Genomic DNA, 14,474 nt, shown 5'->3' on the forward strand with positions numbered 1-14,474 from the left:
TTGTTAACTAACAGGATCTGGATGGGAATGATCACTAAATACTCATGATGAAAAATTGGTTTACTATGGGGAAAACTATTTGGCAGAGTAGGCAGGGACTTTCCCATCAGATTTTAGGATAGCATTGGACAGCTTTAATTATGGATATTTACTTCTTTGACAAAGTATAAAAAGGCTAAATAATAGAAAGAAACAGTGCTACTTTATTAAAATACTGAGTTTTATTTCACATGTATATTTTTGTCTCCCCACCATTTCCATGTCTGACCACCACTACTACTATGTCCTATCATAACATTCCATACATACTTAGAAACCAAGCAAAGGGTGGAGTTCCATCTTTAAAAACTAAACAGGCATTTTGGACAACACATTCTTGGCAATAGAACCTTGACAACATTTATCAAACACGGTAGGGAAAGTTCTCACTTTGCATTATAAAAAGGACAGCCAGATATCAACTGTTACAGAAATGAAATAAGACGGAAATTTTTAACAAACTGTTTAAACTATTTTCTTAAAGAGACTTCCTCCACTGCCAGAGATCTTGAATAGCCTGGAAAAAAAAAAAAGAACTGTGGTTAAAGAACCATAATACTTCACAGACATCAATAAATTAAACCATGTCTCTCTGCACAATTCAAAATCTATTTTTTATTCTACCACAAAAAAGGTTCACACTCCAGGTAATTGAGAGCTTAACTCCAAGTCAAAAACTTTAATTACACCAATCAAATATCACTGGCCCAGAGATCAGTTAGAATAGCCAGAGTTAGCAAAGTTACATTTCTGTTGCTTATCTAAAATAAACTAGATGTATCTAAACTAATTTCCTGATGATCTGAATTTCCTTAATAAGCTCTCTGCTTATAAAATTCCTCAGTTCTAGAACATGCTCTACTTACATATTAATAGTTCCTACAGTGTTGACATTCAAAATCTTGCCCAGTGAAAATGCAACTAGTATCAGAATGGTTTTTTAACTGATTTGAAGCATCATCTATGACAACACTTAAATTCAAGAAGCAAAATGTTTTTGTTGTTTTGTTTTTAAGAGAAAGAATTTTTAATATTTTATGTTTTAGTTTTTGGTGGACACATTTTTATTTTATCTTTATGTGGTGCTGAGGATGGAACCAGCACCCCATGCACGCCAGGCAAGCGCGCTACCGCTTGAGCCACATCCCCAGCCCACCAAAATATTTCAGTGCTGACACAAAGCTCAAATAGTTTCAAACATTTGACTTGTGGATTAGGGATGCTCAAATGATTCTAAAACTTTTAAAGCCAACAATATAAAAGCACCCCCTCCTCCAAACCAGAATTTGCAATACTTCTGATCCCAAGCATTTCAAATAAGAGATGCTCAACCAGTGAACAGTAAATCAAGCTATAATATTTATCATTTACTAGAACTCAAACAACTTCTTCCTGGCACTCACTCAAAAACATGCTTTGAAGTTTTACTCAGAAAATACTTCTGGGTAGCAGTGAACTACCAGCAAAACTCTCATACAGGGTATGAAAGACAAGTGCCACTTCAGTTGTCTTGACATCGTCACTTGGATTTTTCCCCCAATTACTGGGGACTGAACTCAGAAGGTGCCCTATCACTGAGCTACATCCCCAGCCCTTTTTATTTTTAAGATATGGTATTGGGCTGGGAATGTGGCTCAAGCAGTAGCGTGCTCGCCTGGCATGCGTGCTGTCAGGGTTCGATCCTCAGCACCACATACAAATAAAGATGTTGTGTCTGCCGTAAACTAAAAAAAAATAAACATTAAAATTAAGATAGGTCTTGCTAAATTGCCTAGGCTGGCCTCAAACTCACAATCCTCCTGTCTCCTCAAGAATAGCTGGCATATACCACCACTCCCAAGGTGGATTTTTCTTAGTAAAAAAAAATCTCATTTTGTTTACCAATCATAAAAACAAAAAATGATGGTACATAGAACTTTGTATCAAACTTTCCTCCATACTGAATACATAAATATCACTGAACAGGATCTATTCTCTACATAGGGAAAACCTAGCAACCCTAGGTGACTACTTTTACATTTTCCTTTCAGTTAACTGAAAATAAGAATGAAAGGGCTGAGGCCTTGGATTCCTCCACAGCACAGCAAAGATACAATAACTTTCTTGTAGTAATAAAGTACTTTCATGGGCTGGGAATTTAGCTCAGTTGGTAGCATGCTTGCCTTGCATGCACAAGGCCTCTGGGTTCAATCCCCAGCACCACATACACACAAAAACTGGCAAATCTTACAGTATGTTAATTGTACAATAAAGTTGGCACAAAAATTGTTTTAAAATCTCTTTAAAAAATAAAGTACTTTCATGGCTAAGAAAGTAAACTGGTTTTTCTTGATACTCCATTTGCCTGAATGGGGCAATGTGGTCACTTGCTTTCTTGGGAGTTAGTATCCTTCATAGATGCTAAACATGAGAAGACCATTTTGCTAAAGTCAACCTAAAGGGTGAAATTTAGAAGCAAGATGTTTATTACTCTGTATTCTCTTTAGTTCAGTGTTAATAGTTCTGTCTCTGCCAACCAAATTCTGTGGTTAGGACACTTTTATAAGTAGCCAATACTTAAACAGATTAAAAGGATAATCATAATAAACCAATGAAAAAAATTGGATTTGGTCATATCCCCAGAAAATTCAGTTACCTCCTGGTCAGTCATCCGGAAGCAATTCTTCACATAATTGACGAACTTGGCTTCCACTTTGGGAAGAGAACCACCCTATTGAGAAAAAAGCATTGAGAATAAGAATAGAAGTATATTCTTTAGAGGCCTTCAGGAAATTCCTCTAAGATCTGTGCTTTTACATGTTATCAGTCATTTGTCCCTTCAACATTTTCATTTTTAAAATATTGTTATTTTTAGGCCCATTAGAGGCTTCAGGTTTGCTGTAGGCTCTAGTTCAGAACAGTCATTCTAGGTATGGAGACACAAGCCACATTGTATGCAAATATGGCAATTGGGCTGCCTGTCCATATTATAACAAAGCAGTTGTATTACTCTCTTCACCCTAAACCAAATACAAAGTAAATATATGCCCCCTCCCTTGAGAACATTGTCCCATGTGGCCAAAGCCGTATAAAAAACAGTTAACATTTGTACACTAACATTGTACACCAATATTGAAGGGTTATATAAAGCTGAATGGGGATGTAGTTCTAACTATAACCTCTGGCATTTCTTTCCAATTATGAACATGAGCAAAAAACTATCGGCATCAGCAATGTCTAAAACTTTGTCATCAAAATTCGTTAAAACATTATTATTGAATACCCTGAAAATTTTATAATTATGATTTACTACATCATACATTTCTTTCCTATTTTAAGTTAACTGGTTTTCCTTATCCTAGCTAGTTATTTTAATGCACTCTAGTAAGATTGAGAAGCTTCCAAATGCCAAAGGGACTATGCCAGATTCAGCTACAAATATTGATATTTAACTGCCTCTTATCACCTAGATAAATAAAACCTCCCTGTAATAAGTTCCCTTTCAAAATTATTGTCACATACATCCTTATTTGATTCATTCAAATATTTATTGAGCAGCTAAGGAGATACAAAGGTGATTAAAACATGGTCCAAGAGATGATGAGGCATATGCACAAGAGAGCAATATATAAGGTTCAACTGAATTCACAGCAGTCAAAAGTGCTTTAGGAAATCAAGAGAGATTGCTTCCAGCCTGCAAGTGGGTGTGGGTGGCAAATCAGGAAAGGGGATTGAGATTAAAATAGAAGACTTCAGCCTGGATTGTTGATGATACTCAGTATGGACTATATTTGTCTCTCCTTTTCCTTTCTCCCCATCTTTGGGCTTAATTTACCAGTAGTGCCCAGGGCTGTTCAATGTGCCTGCAATTAAACCAAGGAGATAGGACCACATTAAAATGGAGGGGAGGGGCATCATTTTAGCACTGTATGCAAGGGATAAAAATAAGTCAGTGATACCAGGAAGGCTAAGAGGTTACAGTGTGACTAAAGCAAACAATACATTCTGGTGCTACAATGCTAATTTCCAATCCACTCATCACTGCATAAGGAAATCTTCTGAAGCCAGGTACAGCCTACAGAGCACAGGAGAAACATGGGGAAAGGGGTGGCAATTCCTCCTCACCACCCACATGTATGCTCAAAAACTGGAGTCTAGATATATCATTCTTAGAATTAAAAGATTGTCTCAAATGTTTTTCCTTGACATTTAAACCAATTATTCCCTACAACAAAAATCCTGAGCTCACTACAGTCAGTCCCCAATTAAGTAGCAAGACAAAAAAAATTCACCTTCTTCTCATGTTTCTGTTATTTAGAACAAAAGGGAGACTACATGTAAGCCCATTAGATACTCAAATTTTGGACATTACCCACGTGTACTGGCTGGGAATGTCTTGGTATGAAGGGAAAAAAGAAATGACTCAATGTATTAGAAAAATGTTCGAGTCAAATATGAATTATCAAACTATTAGCACAGAGCAGGCAAAATTAAAGTCTCTACTTTTGCAGCTATCTACAACTGTATTTAAGATTCCTATGCCCTCTGCTGGCTGTTCAGCATAATATAACCAGAAGTACACAAACAATATTCTGACTTCATTTTAACTGGTTAAAATTAAAAATGCAGCTCACAAAAAATGGGCCTGTTGGCTTTTTAAAGTGGAAAATTCAAGCCAGTTGCAGTGGTGCACACCTGTAATTCCAGTGACTCAGGAGGCTGAGGCAGGATTCCAAGTTGGAAGCTATCCTCAGCAATAGACCCCATCTCCAACTATAACACGAAGAGCTAGGGTTGTAGCTCAGTATAGAGTGCTTGCCTAACATGGTGTGAGGCACCGGGTTCAATCCTCAGTATCATAAAAATAAAGAAAAAATTTAAAAACCTGAAAAAAGGGGCTGGGGATGTGGCTCAGTGCCTCATGAGTCAATCACAATACAGAAAACACCCTCAAAGCACAGAAGGGGTGGGTATATTAAAATGATAAAAAGGAACAATTTGTCCAAACCCTCATAGATTTTTGGGGGGGGGTTGGGGAGGGGACTAAGGAGTAAACCCAGGGAAAGTTACCACTGAGCTACATCCCTAACCCTTTTCCTTTTTTGAAAGAGGATCTCAGTGAGTTGCTGAGACTGGCCTTCAACTTGGTGATCATGCCTCACAGGTATGTGCCACCACTCCCAGCCATAAGCCATAATGATTTGAGATGCCAAACTTACTAAGATCATTTTACTCACTTTTTCTATACTTGCTTGCATTTTTGCTTTTATGTCTTCTACAGAACTAGGTCCTTTTGGTGTTTTAGGAGTTTTTTCCTGTTTTTTGAAGGATTCTTGACCCTGTAGAAAAAGTTTCAATTTCAAATGATCATAAAAGTGCAGCATTTAACTAAAACCCACTTTCTGGATTTCCTTATTCTTATAATCCTTATAAAGGCAAGTATACAACAGAACTGCTGTTTTAGTACATGCCATACACTTATTTTACTGAAGTCATTCCTTTAAGCAAGAAATACCTTATGATGGTATTAAACAGGAACATTTAAATAATAAAAAGATGATTACCAAGAATGAAGCAAGGTAGTTCATATACCCTGACTCCTAGAGGCCACCCCAAGTGACTCCATAGGTAGGGCACAATTACTAGGGTTCTTTAAAACTCTATTAGATTCTAACATGAATTCAGGGTTGAGTGTCTCTGCTCTGGGCAAATAAATACAACCTTACATACAGGAAATATTTTACATCATAAATCTTTCCATTGGCCTTCTCCCCCACTGGAAAACCAGCAGCCTTCTATCTTAGAGTATCCAGAAAAATGACCACATTTTAGTTATCACTGTTCTGGAAACACCTACCAAATTCCTAACAGACCAGATTGTCCACAGAACAATTTCTGAACTGTTTTCCCAACCACTTCATTGAAGCCTACTTTTATGTGTATGTTGTCACTTACTTTTGATCTTGGTGTTGTTGGTTTTGAGTCTTTTCCATTCTGGTTCGATTTTTGTGCATTTTTGGCTGGAGTATCTCGTATAGACTGCAATTGGAAATTAATCTTAATCAGTGTCACCCTCTCTATACACAGTAGACAGCCAATACAAATAAAATATCCCACATCATGCTTTAAAAAAAAAAGCAGCCTTTTAACAAAAGGTTGCAAAGGGTTAATGAACTGTTGGCCACAAAACCATCCATTTCTCACTGTTAAATTTTAGAGTCAGATGTGTTGCGCATATTTTTAACATCAGCAACTTGGGAGGCTAAAACATGAGAACAGCAAGCTTGAAGCCAACCTGGGAAACCTTAGGAGACCCTGTCTCAAAATCAAGGGCTAGAGATGCAGCTCTGGTAATGCACAGGCCTGGGGTTCAATCCCAAGTACTGGGGGTGGGAGAGTTCAGCAAAACTATGACTCAGAACCAATTTCAAGTATGAGATCACTTCAAGCCAGTTTTCATTAGCTACAAAACAAGTGAAGAGCACTTTAAAAAAAAAAACCATCATGTTTGTATGAGATCTGATAACCTTCTACCATTGTATCTACTCACTTTCTTCACTGGAGCTTTTTCTTCAGTTTCCTCATCATCAAAATCATCATCATCATCACTACAAACAAAATAAGCCAAGATATGAAGAACTTTCAAAATCTTTGGGAGAAGTGATGTAAGAACTTAAAAAAGCAAGATCTAAGATCTGAGAAAACAGTTCACTCCAGCTTTGTTCCTAATAGTCAAGAGGTGGAAGTATCCATAGCGGTTGAATAGGTAGGTAAGAAAATATGTCTATACACGCAATGGAATGTTATCAGTCTTTTTAAAAAAAATCCTGTCACATGCTACAGCATGAACAACCATTGAGGATATTAAGTAAACAAGCTGGTCAACAAAGGATAATCACTGTTATTTCATTTTTAACAAAAAAGTATAATCGTGGTTCCCAAGGGATGGGAATTGCTGGCTTATTCAATAAGTTTTGCAGTAAGAATATTTGAATAACAGCAGACTTTAATATCAATCAAATGGCAACAGATTCCAATTATACAGACTTAATATGTATTAAGTTCTAAGAACTCCGGTTGGCTTATTTTGTAAATATTTATCCCAAAATTCATAGAAACTATAATAACTAAAAAAAAACTCAAAGAAACCAAGCTCAAGGACTCACATTTGGTGATTTCAAACAATAATTAAGACTTGAGTAAGAGCTTGAACTATAAAACTCAGAACAGATACATTTTCATTACAGTGGCTTTGGCCATGGTATCAGATTTGACAGTCACAAATGAAAATAAACTGTTGTGCATTGGGTAACATCAAGAATAAAGTCAACCCTCAGAATGGGACAGATGTCTTGAATAGCAAAGACGTTTATTTCATCAAATACATACAAATAGTCAATAAATAAATGACCATCAAGAAAAAGCAAACCAAACCCATTCATACCACAATGACTACATGCAAAAATAATGACAAGTGTTATAATATGCACAAATTAGCAGCCCCATAAACTTGAAAACAGCTGGCAATTTCAAGGTAATCCTAGAATTTACAGTACCTAGTTCAAAGTGTGTATCTAAGAAAACAAAAAATGTGTCCACTGATATTCACAGCAGCCAAAAGTGAAACAACCTAAATATGCATTCTGATGAATGTCTAAAAAAAACCAATGGATAAAGCCTACCCACACAATGTATTACTCAGAAAGTTACAACCAATACATGCTCCACAGATCAATTTGAAAATTGGGGACTGCCTAAAATGGCAATATTCTGATAAACACGTTCTCAGTTGTTTTTTTCAACCCTGCCCAAACTAAGACTGATGTCACTAGGCAATCTTACAGGACCTTTGTACAAGAATGCTGTCATTAAATGTTTTCCAGCACATGACTTGTCAACTATAGTTATCTATAATATGTAGGGGACTGGTTCCAGGACCACCTCAGATACCAAAATCCAGGGATTTGAAGTCCATTCTATAATGACATGGCATTTTCATGTCACCTGTGAATATCCTCCAATATAATTTTTTGGAAAGACTGCTTGGAATCAACTCCGATGCTTTAAACATTGCAATTATTTATAATACCTAGTACAATATGGGCAAGGGTAGTTAGAGTATATCCTTACCAAGTGTATTGGATTTAATCTCCAGCACAAAATTATACTATATGTAATGCTTCAGGAATGACAAAGAAAAAAAAATCTATGTACAGGGGCTGGGGTTGTGGCTCAGTGCCTGGCACATGTGAGCGGTTGGGTTCGGTCCTCAGCACCACATAAAAATAAACAAACAAAATAAAGATATTGCATCCGTCTATAACCAAAAAATATTTTTTTTAAAAAAGTCCATGTACATGTTCCATAAAGATGCAATTTTTTTCTGAGTAATTTTGATCCAAACTCAGATGCAGAGTTTGCCAACTGCACATGCAAATAAATTTAAAGAGTATGTTTAGGAGAAACTTTTCTGCTTACATATATCAAGGGCTCATACTATTATACCCTTTCCATCCTCAAACCAGGACCACAGATTTCCATTTTAGTTTTAAGAATTCTGGGACTATGGCCAAGTACCGTGGTACACACCTATAGTCCCAGCCACTCAGAAGGCTGAGGCGGGAGGTTCAAAAGTTTAAAGCAAGCCTCAACAGCTCAGCAAGCCCTGTCTCTAGGTAAAATATAAAATAAAGGGCATAGAATATGGGTCAGTGGTTAAGTGTGCCTGGGTCCAATCCAAAATAATTTTTTTAATTAAAAAAAAACAACACTGGGACTACAGTTTAGATTTCCAAAGTTAACTAACTACCTTTGGTCATCATTTTCACATTCTCATTGCCATGTCAGGTGGTTACCATCACTAGCGGAACAAGTTTTTGTAGAAACTTGTTCCCAGGATATCTATTAACTGTCTCTGATATGCACACTTATTAGCTTGTCATCTACACACTAATTCGCCATCATACCCAATATTAGACCCAGAAGAGCACGAAAGTGAATTATTAATCATGGTTACATTATTCATTATATTCATTCTAAAAGAGAAAGTTTCACAAGTCCCAACAGAATCAGGATTCCAACAGATCCTACTCTAAAGCCTTCCTGAAAGGGACTGTCTCTTGAGTTTTAGTAAAAATGCCACTGGATATTCAGAATTCTATACAAAGGTAACTCGATACACCACACTAAATCTCTCTTGGGGTGTATTTTAAATCTAATGGTAAATATTCCTAAAATAGCAGCAATCATACAGCTCATTTCTGGGTACAATATGCAGGTATTCTGAAGCAATTTTTTCAGCTTTTTTCATTCTCTCCCTTCATTGATATGTTCTGAGAGTTAATTCCCCATCCTCAGTACAATCAGTTTGGCTATAAGGTTACTAAAAGCCTAACTTCCAGACTTGATCATTAGTACATATTCTCTTGAAGCCTTTGATTCATTCCATCTTCATTTAATGTTTTCAATGAATACATATGAACCAATCTAGGAACTTAGGGAAAAGCTGAGACAAGTATTTAAGCTAAAAGTCACTGATATTCTCAAGAAAGACCAGTGAAAACTTTATTCCATAGTGTGTATGTAACTGTTTATAACCACAGCAAATAAGCAGAATCTTGTTTCTAGCCATATTTTAAATTCCCAAAAAAACTTTAATGTCACTTTTAGAATCTTATTCTGTACATTAGGAAAAAAAGAACTACAGGCCAAAGTCCTTTATGGGTTTAGATGTCTTATTAAATGAATTTAACCAAAGCTATTCCATCAGATCCTGCTCTTTCACCCAAATCACATTGTTATTTATTGAAAAATACACCAGCCTTAATATGGGGTCCAATGAATTTTCATCAGGAAAAAGCTGCCTCCAATCAAATGAGAAATGCTACAAACACTAGCCTTCTAAAGAGCTGTATTTTACTGGGAAATAATATCAGTATTAACTCCACTCATTAACTCAAACTCAGTCAAGCACTTCCCCCTCTTGATTTAATGATAAATTATTAACTAAAAAATGACTGGTAAGTTTAATAATCCCTTCCCATGAACACAACCATGCTGAGTTTCCATGAGTGTACTACTTACTCTTCATCATCATCATCATCATCTTCATCATCATCGACATCTTCATCAGCAGCAAGTTTTACTTTTTTCTTAAAGAAAAATATATATTCATGAGCAAAAGCTGGTTATCACCACACCCAAGGCTCTAATACAATTATAGTACAACCATGTCCCTACCTGGGGAACTTTGCTACCACCTCCAGGGGCAGATCGCTTTCCAGATACACTTAAGAGTTTCACATCCTCTTCCTCTTCATCTTCTGACTCTGCATCTTCCTCCACAGCTAAAACAAATTTAGACACTATAAAACTCCAACAAGAACTCAGCAAAAATCAGATATATATGCTGTAGCATCTTAAAAAAGATTCTTTCCTAAGAAGTAATTAAATATTTTAAAAGTACTAACTTCCCATTTAACCCTGTAATACAGACAGTAGTATCAGAAAAAAACAAATTGGGAAGAATCCAAGTACCTGAAAAAGTAGCACAACACAATTTATAAAAATAACTTACCTACTAAGTGCTGGCCACTAATATGCACAGGCCCTGAACCGCACTTCAACCTTAAGACCACAGGTGGTGTGATTTCAAAGCCCCCAAGGGAAACCTAAAAGGGAAGAAATTTTATCATTGAACATCGTGAAGAAAATATTGAACACCTAGCATTATGGGCAAGTCCACAACCAAATCATACCAATAAATCTGTTTTTCTACCTGAAAGAGAAGCAGCCAAAATCACATTGGACAGCTGAATGTTCACACAGTAAGGAAAGATGTAGCTGTCTACTTAAATAACAAATAAAATACTCCTTTAATCTTCAAGCACTCTTACCGTTGGCTGTACTGACATTTTCAATGTTGCCAGTGTTACTTTAATTGGACTGCCTTCATAATTCATTGCCTCTGCTTCAACAATGTGCAATTCATCCTTTGCACCAGCCCCTAAACTGACCTGATTAAAAAGAAAAAAAAAGTGCTTTATGGTCAAGTCCTATCTATTTTATAACCCCCATCTATTATGCATTTTTTTTAATGGTATAACCTTTTCATCATCACCATCAATGGGAAACAAATCTGCTAGTGGCAACTTAGAGAAATGTGTAAAACTGCAATAAAGATAAAACATTTATTGGGCAATTACTACAAAGGTGAGAAATAGACCAGTCTGAGAGACAAGAAAGATTACCGCTGCCCAGTAATCTTATATCTAACTTTATAAAGTAACTGATGAACCCAAGTAGTACTTTAACTGGACTTCACCTGAAACCCAATGAAAATGCCAAGTGCTTTACGAAGTTGTAGGGATGACATCTATATAATACCATCTTACAAGCAGACAAGAAAGCAAAAGTCTTGTACCACATTAATAGAAAGCCGGAAAGGGATATTTTTAAAGTGTAAGTACCGTTCTTAATGATAACTGGTGCTCATTTTCATCATTATCCACCTTAAAGTGATAATCTTTGTCAGCTTTTAGCTCACAACCTGTGAAGGGGGGGAAAAAAAGCAAATAAAACAAGGATAAAAATAACACCAAATGTTTACAATCAAAAGGTGCTGGTTAACCTGCTAACTAGGTTTTCACTACTCCAGCTACCCTGGAGGGCAGCAAGATTCTTCCTAGATTTTCATGAACTCTATCTACAAACACCAACTAACACCCAAAAAGACTTCATAAACTCCACTTTCTTGTTTACTAATTTCATTCTCAACTACAAGGAGACAGATCCTATTGCCACTGATTCAACAACTTAGTACATCTGTATCTAAACCTCAGATCCTAAAATCAACCTAATGAATATTGATGATTTTCCACTGTTTTAAAAAGTGGAATTATCTACTCTGGAAAGTGGAAATTTACAAATGAGAGTGATTGCACAACACCAGTATTAACAGTTTAAAAATTAAAACGACAAAAAAACCTACAACTAGGAAAAAAACCCAAGTTTGTTACAGTAATTAATGTTCCAGTCTTTGAATCAATATAATGTGATAGAAACATTATAAATTCAGACATTGTTTCTGGTGATAGACCCAAAAGACGTTTCCAGTTTCCAACAGAAAAAGTTGCCAAAAAATCACTGATATAATCTGAGGGATTTTTCACTATCCAAAATGGCTAGGAATAAAACCTTCTCATAGAGTAAGTGAATGGAAATCCCACTCCATGAATGGAAAAATTACTAAATATTGTCAGAATCAAAGTTTAATAAAGCCCCGGTTAAATCTCAAGTCTTTAATTGAATTCAGTCTTACTAATTTACCTCTGCTACCCTTTCTCCCCTAAAACTAAACCTCATTTCTATTATTTGGAGTCAAGGGTCTTGGTTCAGAATTTTTGTCATACTTTGCAAAAACTGTTAAATCATTTCTCCATCTTCAGTATCGTCGCCTCAATATGGGGATATCTGTATGGACCACACTGACACTAACCGGGTCTAAAAATGCCAACTACCATCATATTGTAAGCACTAAACAAAGACCTCCAAAATGCTGTTGCTACCAACCATTGCACCCCATTTCCCATCCAATATCCTCCTGTAAGCCACTGGACCCCAGGCTCTTGGGTGACAAAACACCCGTGAGCCCCGGATGTTAAGCCCACACCTCCTCCCTCCCCCAACCACGTGGCAACCACGTGCTCCCAGCCGTAGCGGCCTGCTCACGCCCCGCCGCGCCTCCCTGCCCCGGTAACTGGCCAAAGCATCTCGAGTAATTCTGGACGCCAGAGCTCGGGACCGAGATCTAAAGCAACGGCAAATTCTATTAATGCCCTCCCTCCACGAAAGCGCCCCACAGCTCGCTGGGAACAGTACACAATCGCCACGGCCACCCACCGCTAGTTCAGTAGCAAAAAAATGCCACCGTGCAACCACAGGCCTACAAACTCAGCCCTGGAAAGGAAAGCCATGCCCAGGGCCTGTATTCCTACCCAGGCAAAGCCAACATCCAGCCATCCAGTCTAGCATCGCCTCAAGCCCTAGGCCTGGGGCCTGGGACCGCTCCTTCCCCCGCCCCTCCACGCCGTCGGTTCCCCCAGCTCTCACAGCCTCCCATCGCCCGGCCACCAGGGCCCCGGCAGCGCCTCCCGACTTCGCAGGCCTCCAGCAGGCTTAGCTCCCCCCACCAGCTCAGGCCTCAGTTAATTCCCGGCCCCCCAAGAGCCAGGAGGCCCTGTACGGCCTCGCTTCAACACTCCCGAAAGAAGAGTTACCGAAAAGGTAGTTCTGGGGCCTCAGGGGGCTCATGTCCATATCCATCGAATCTTCCATGGGGTGGTAGCACGCACTTAGGTGGGAGAGAAGGCGGACGGAAAATGGGTGGCTGCTCTAAAGAGACGCGCAGGACGGAATCACGCCAGGGAAAGGACGCGGGCTCCCCACGCATATATATGGTCTCCGAAGATCTCGCGAGAGCCTTCCAAGTCCCGCCCCGTGCGCGTGCTCGAGAGTTCCCCCCTCCCTGTACGGTCGCGCTCCTGCGCAAGCGCTCTTCAACTCTGCTCCTTTTTACCTCGCCCCCCACCTCTTCCAGGTACTTCGCGGGCTCCCACTGAGCACGCGCACTCGTACCGTGCGCAGACCCTCCGCCGCCGTCTCTCTTGCGCATGCGCAGTGGCCCCTCATAAGCGCGCACTCCTACCTCCAACCCTTCCACGTCCTCTCTAGCTCTGCGCGTCGGCCTTTCTCCCAGAGCCTGCGCAGCCCACCCTGCAAGATGGCGACGTTACTTCCTCGCTGCTTCATCTTCTGGGACCCTCCCAGGCCTCCTGGGGTCACGGGCACCTCGGGATTTTTTATTTGCCCGAAGGCCTGGTCTCAGTTAATGGTTTCCCTAAATTTAAAGTTTCAGGTGCCGGAGGCGGAGTACATTGAGGCTTATTCTTTGTTGAGAAAAGATGTAGTTACTGGCCGGACTTGCTCAAGGGTGCTGTTATAGCTCTGTCCTTCCCAGGGCCCCAGTTCTCATCTCCAGGTCATTGGAAGGTCAAAGGGGACCTGAGTTAGTCTCCTCCGAAGAGCAAGCGACATCCGCAAAGATCAGGGTGTGCAGCCTCCAGGAAGGCGCAGTCTTGATCGCTCCCGTGAAAGGAAGCAGGACTGTAGGGAACGCAGGAGTCCAGTCTTTGGGGTGCCCCCGGGGATCAGCGTTTTAGACTGCAGCTTGACACGACCCCCGCACTCCGAGGTATACCTTTTATACCTCCACATACCAAACAAATTTAAGAATTACTGTGAGGAATAAACTGATACCAACGCCTCTACTCCCTCTTCCCACTCTGAATAATAAGCTATAAGGCACATGAACCAATACTAACAATTAAAATCCTAAATTTGCAGAAACCAGAGAGCATCAACATGTGAGTGGGTCCAAGCACTTCCTCACCTTTTCC

General features: G+C 39.0%; 1 protein-coding gene across 2 annotated transcripts; it reads right to left on the reverse strand.

Annotated features, from left to right (window-relative positions):
* Positions 1-202: 202 nt before the first annotated feature.
* Npm1 (nucleophosmin 1) lies at positions 203-13,494 on the reverse strand. 2 transcript variants are annotated; one of them, XM_076856349.2, is made up of 11 exons: positions 13,296-13,493; positions 11,487-11,566; positions 10,914-11,033; positions 10,595-10,688; positions 10,258-10,364; positions 10,102-10,169; positions 6,569-6,626; positions 5,974-6,057; positions 5,256-5,357; positions 2,675-2,749; positions 203-556 (listed from the first exon to the last, which is right to left on the reverse strand). In XM_076856349.2, the coding sequence occupies exons 1-11, from the start codon at positions 13,351-13,353 to the stop codon at positions 518-520; spliced, it is 885 nt and encodes a 294-aa protein (XP_076712464.1). In that variant the 5' UTR covers positions 13,354-13,493; the 3' UTR covers positions 203-517. The 2 variants fall into 2 exon arrangements, with proteins under 2 accessions (XP_076712464.1, XP_076965565.1); XM_077109450.1 differs by lacking the exons at positions 203-556; positions 2,675-2,749 and adding an exon at positions 2,758-3,881 and having other exon boundaries at positions 13,296-13,494.
* Between the last annotated feature and the right edge of the window lie 980 nt (positions 13,495-14,474).

This window comes from Callospermophilus lateralis, chromosome 5 (genome assembly GCF_048772815.1).
Source record: "Callospermophilus lateralis isolate mCalLat2 chromosome 5, mCalLat2.hap1, whole genome shotgun sequence".
Classification (NCBI taxonomy): domain Eukaryota; kingdom Metazoa; phylum Chordata; class Mammalia; order Rodentia; family Sciuridae; genus Callospermophilus; species Callospermophilus lateralis.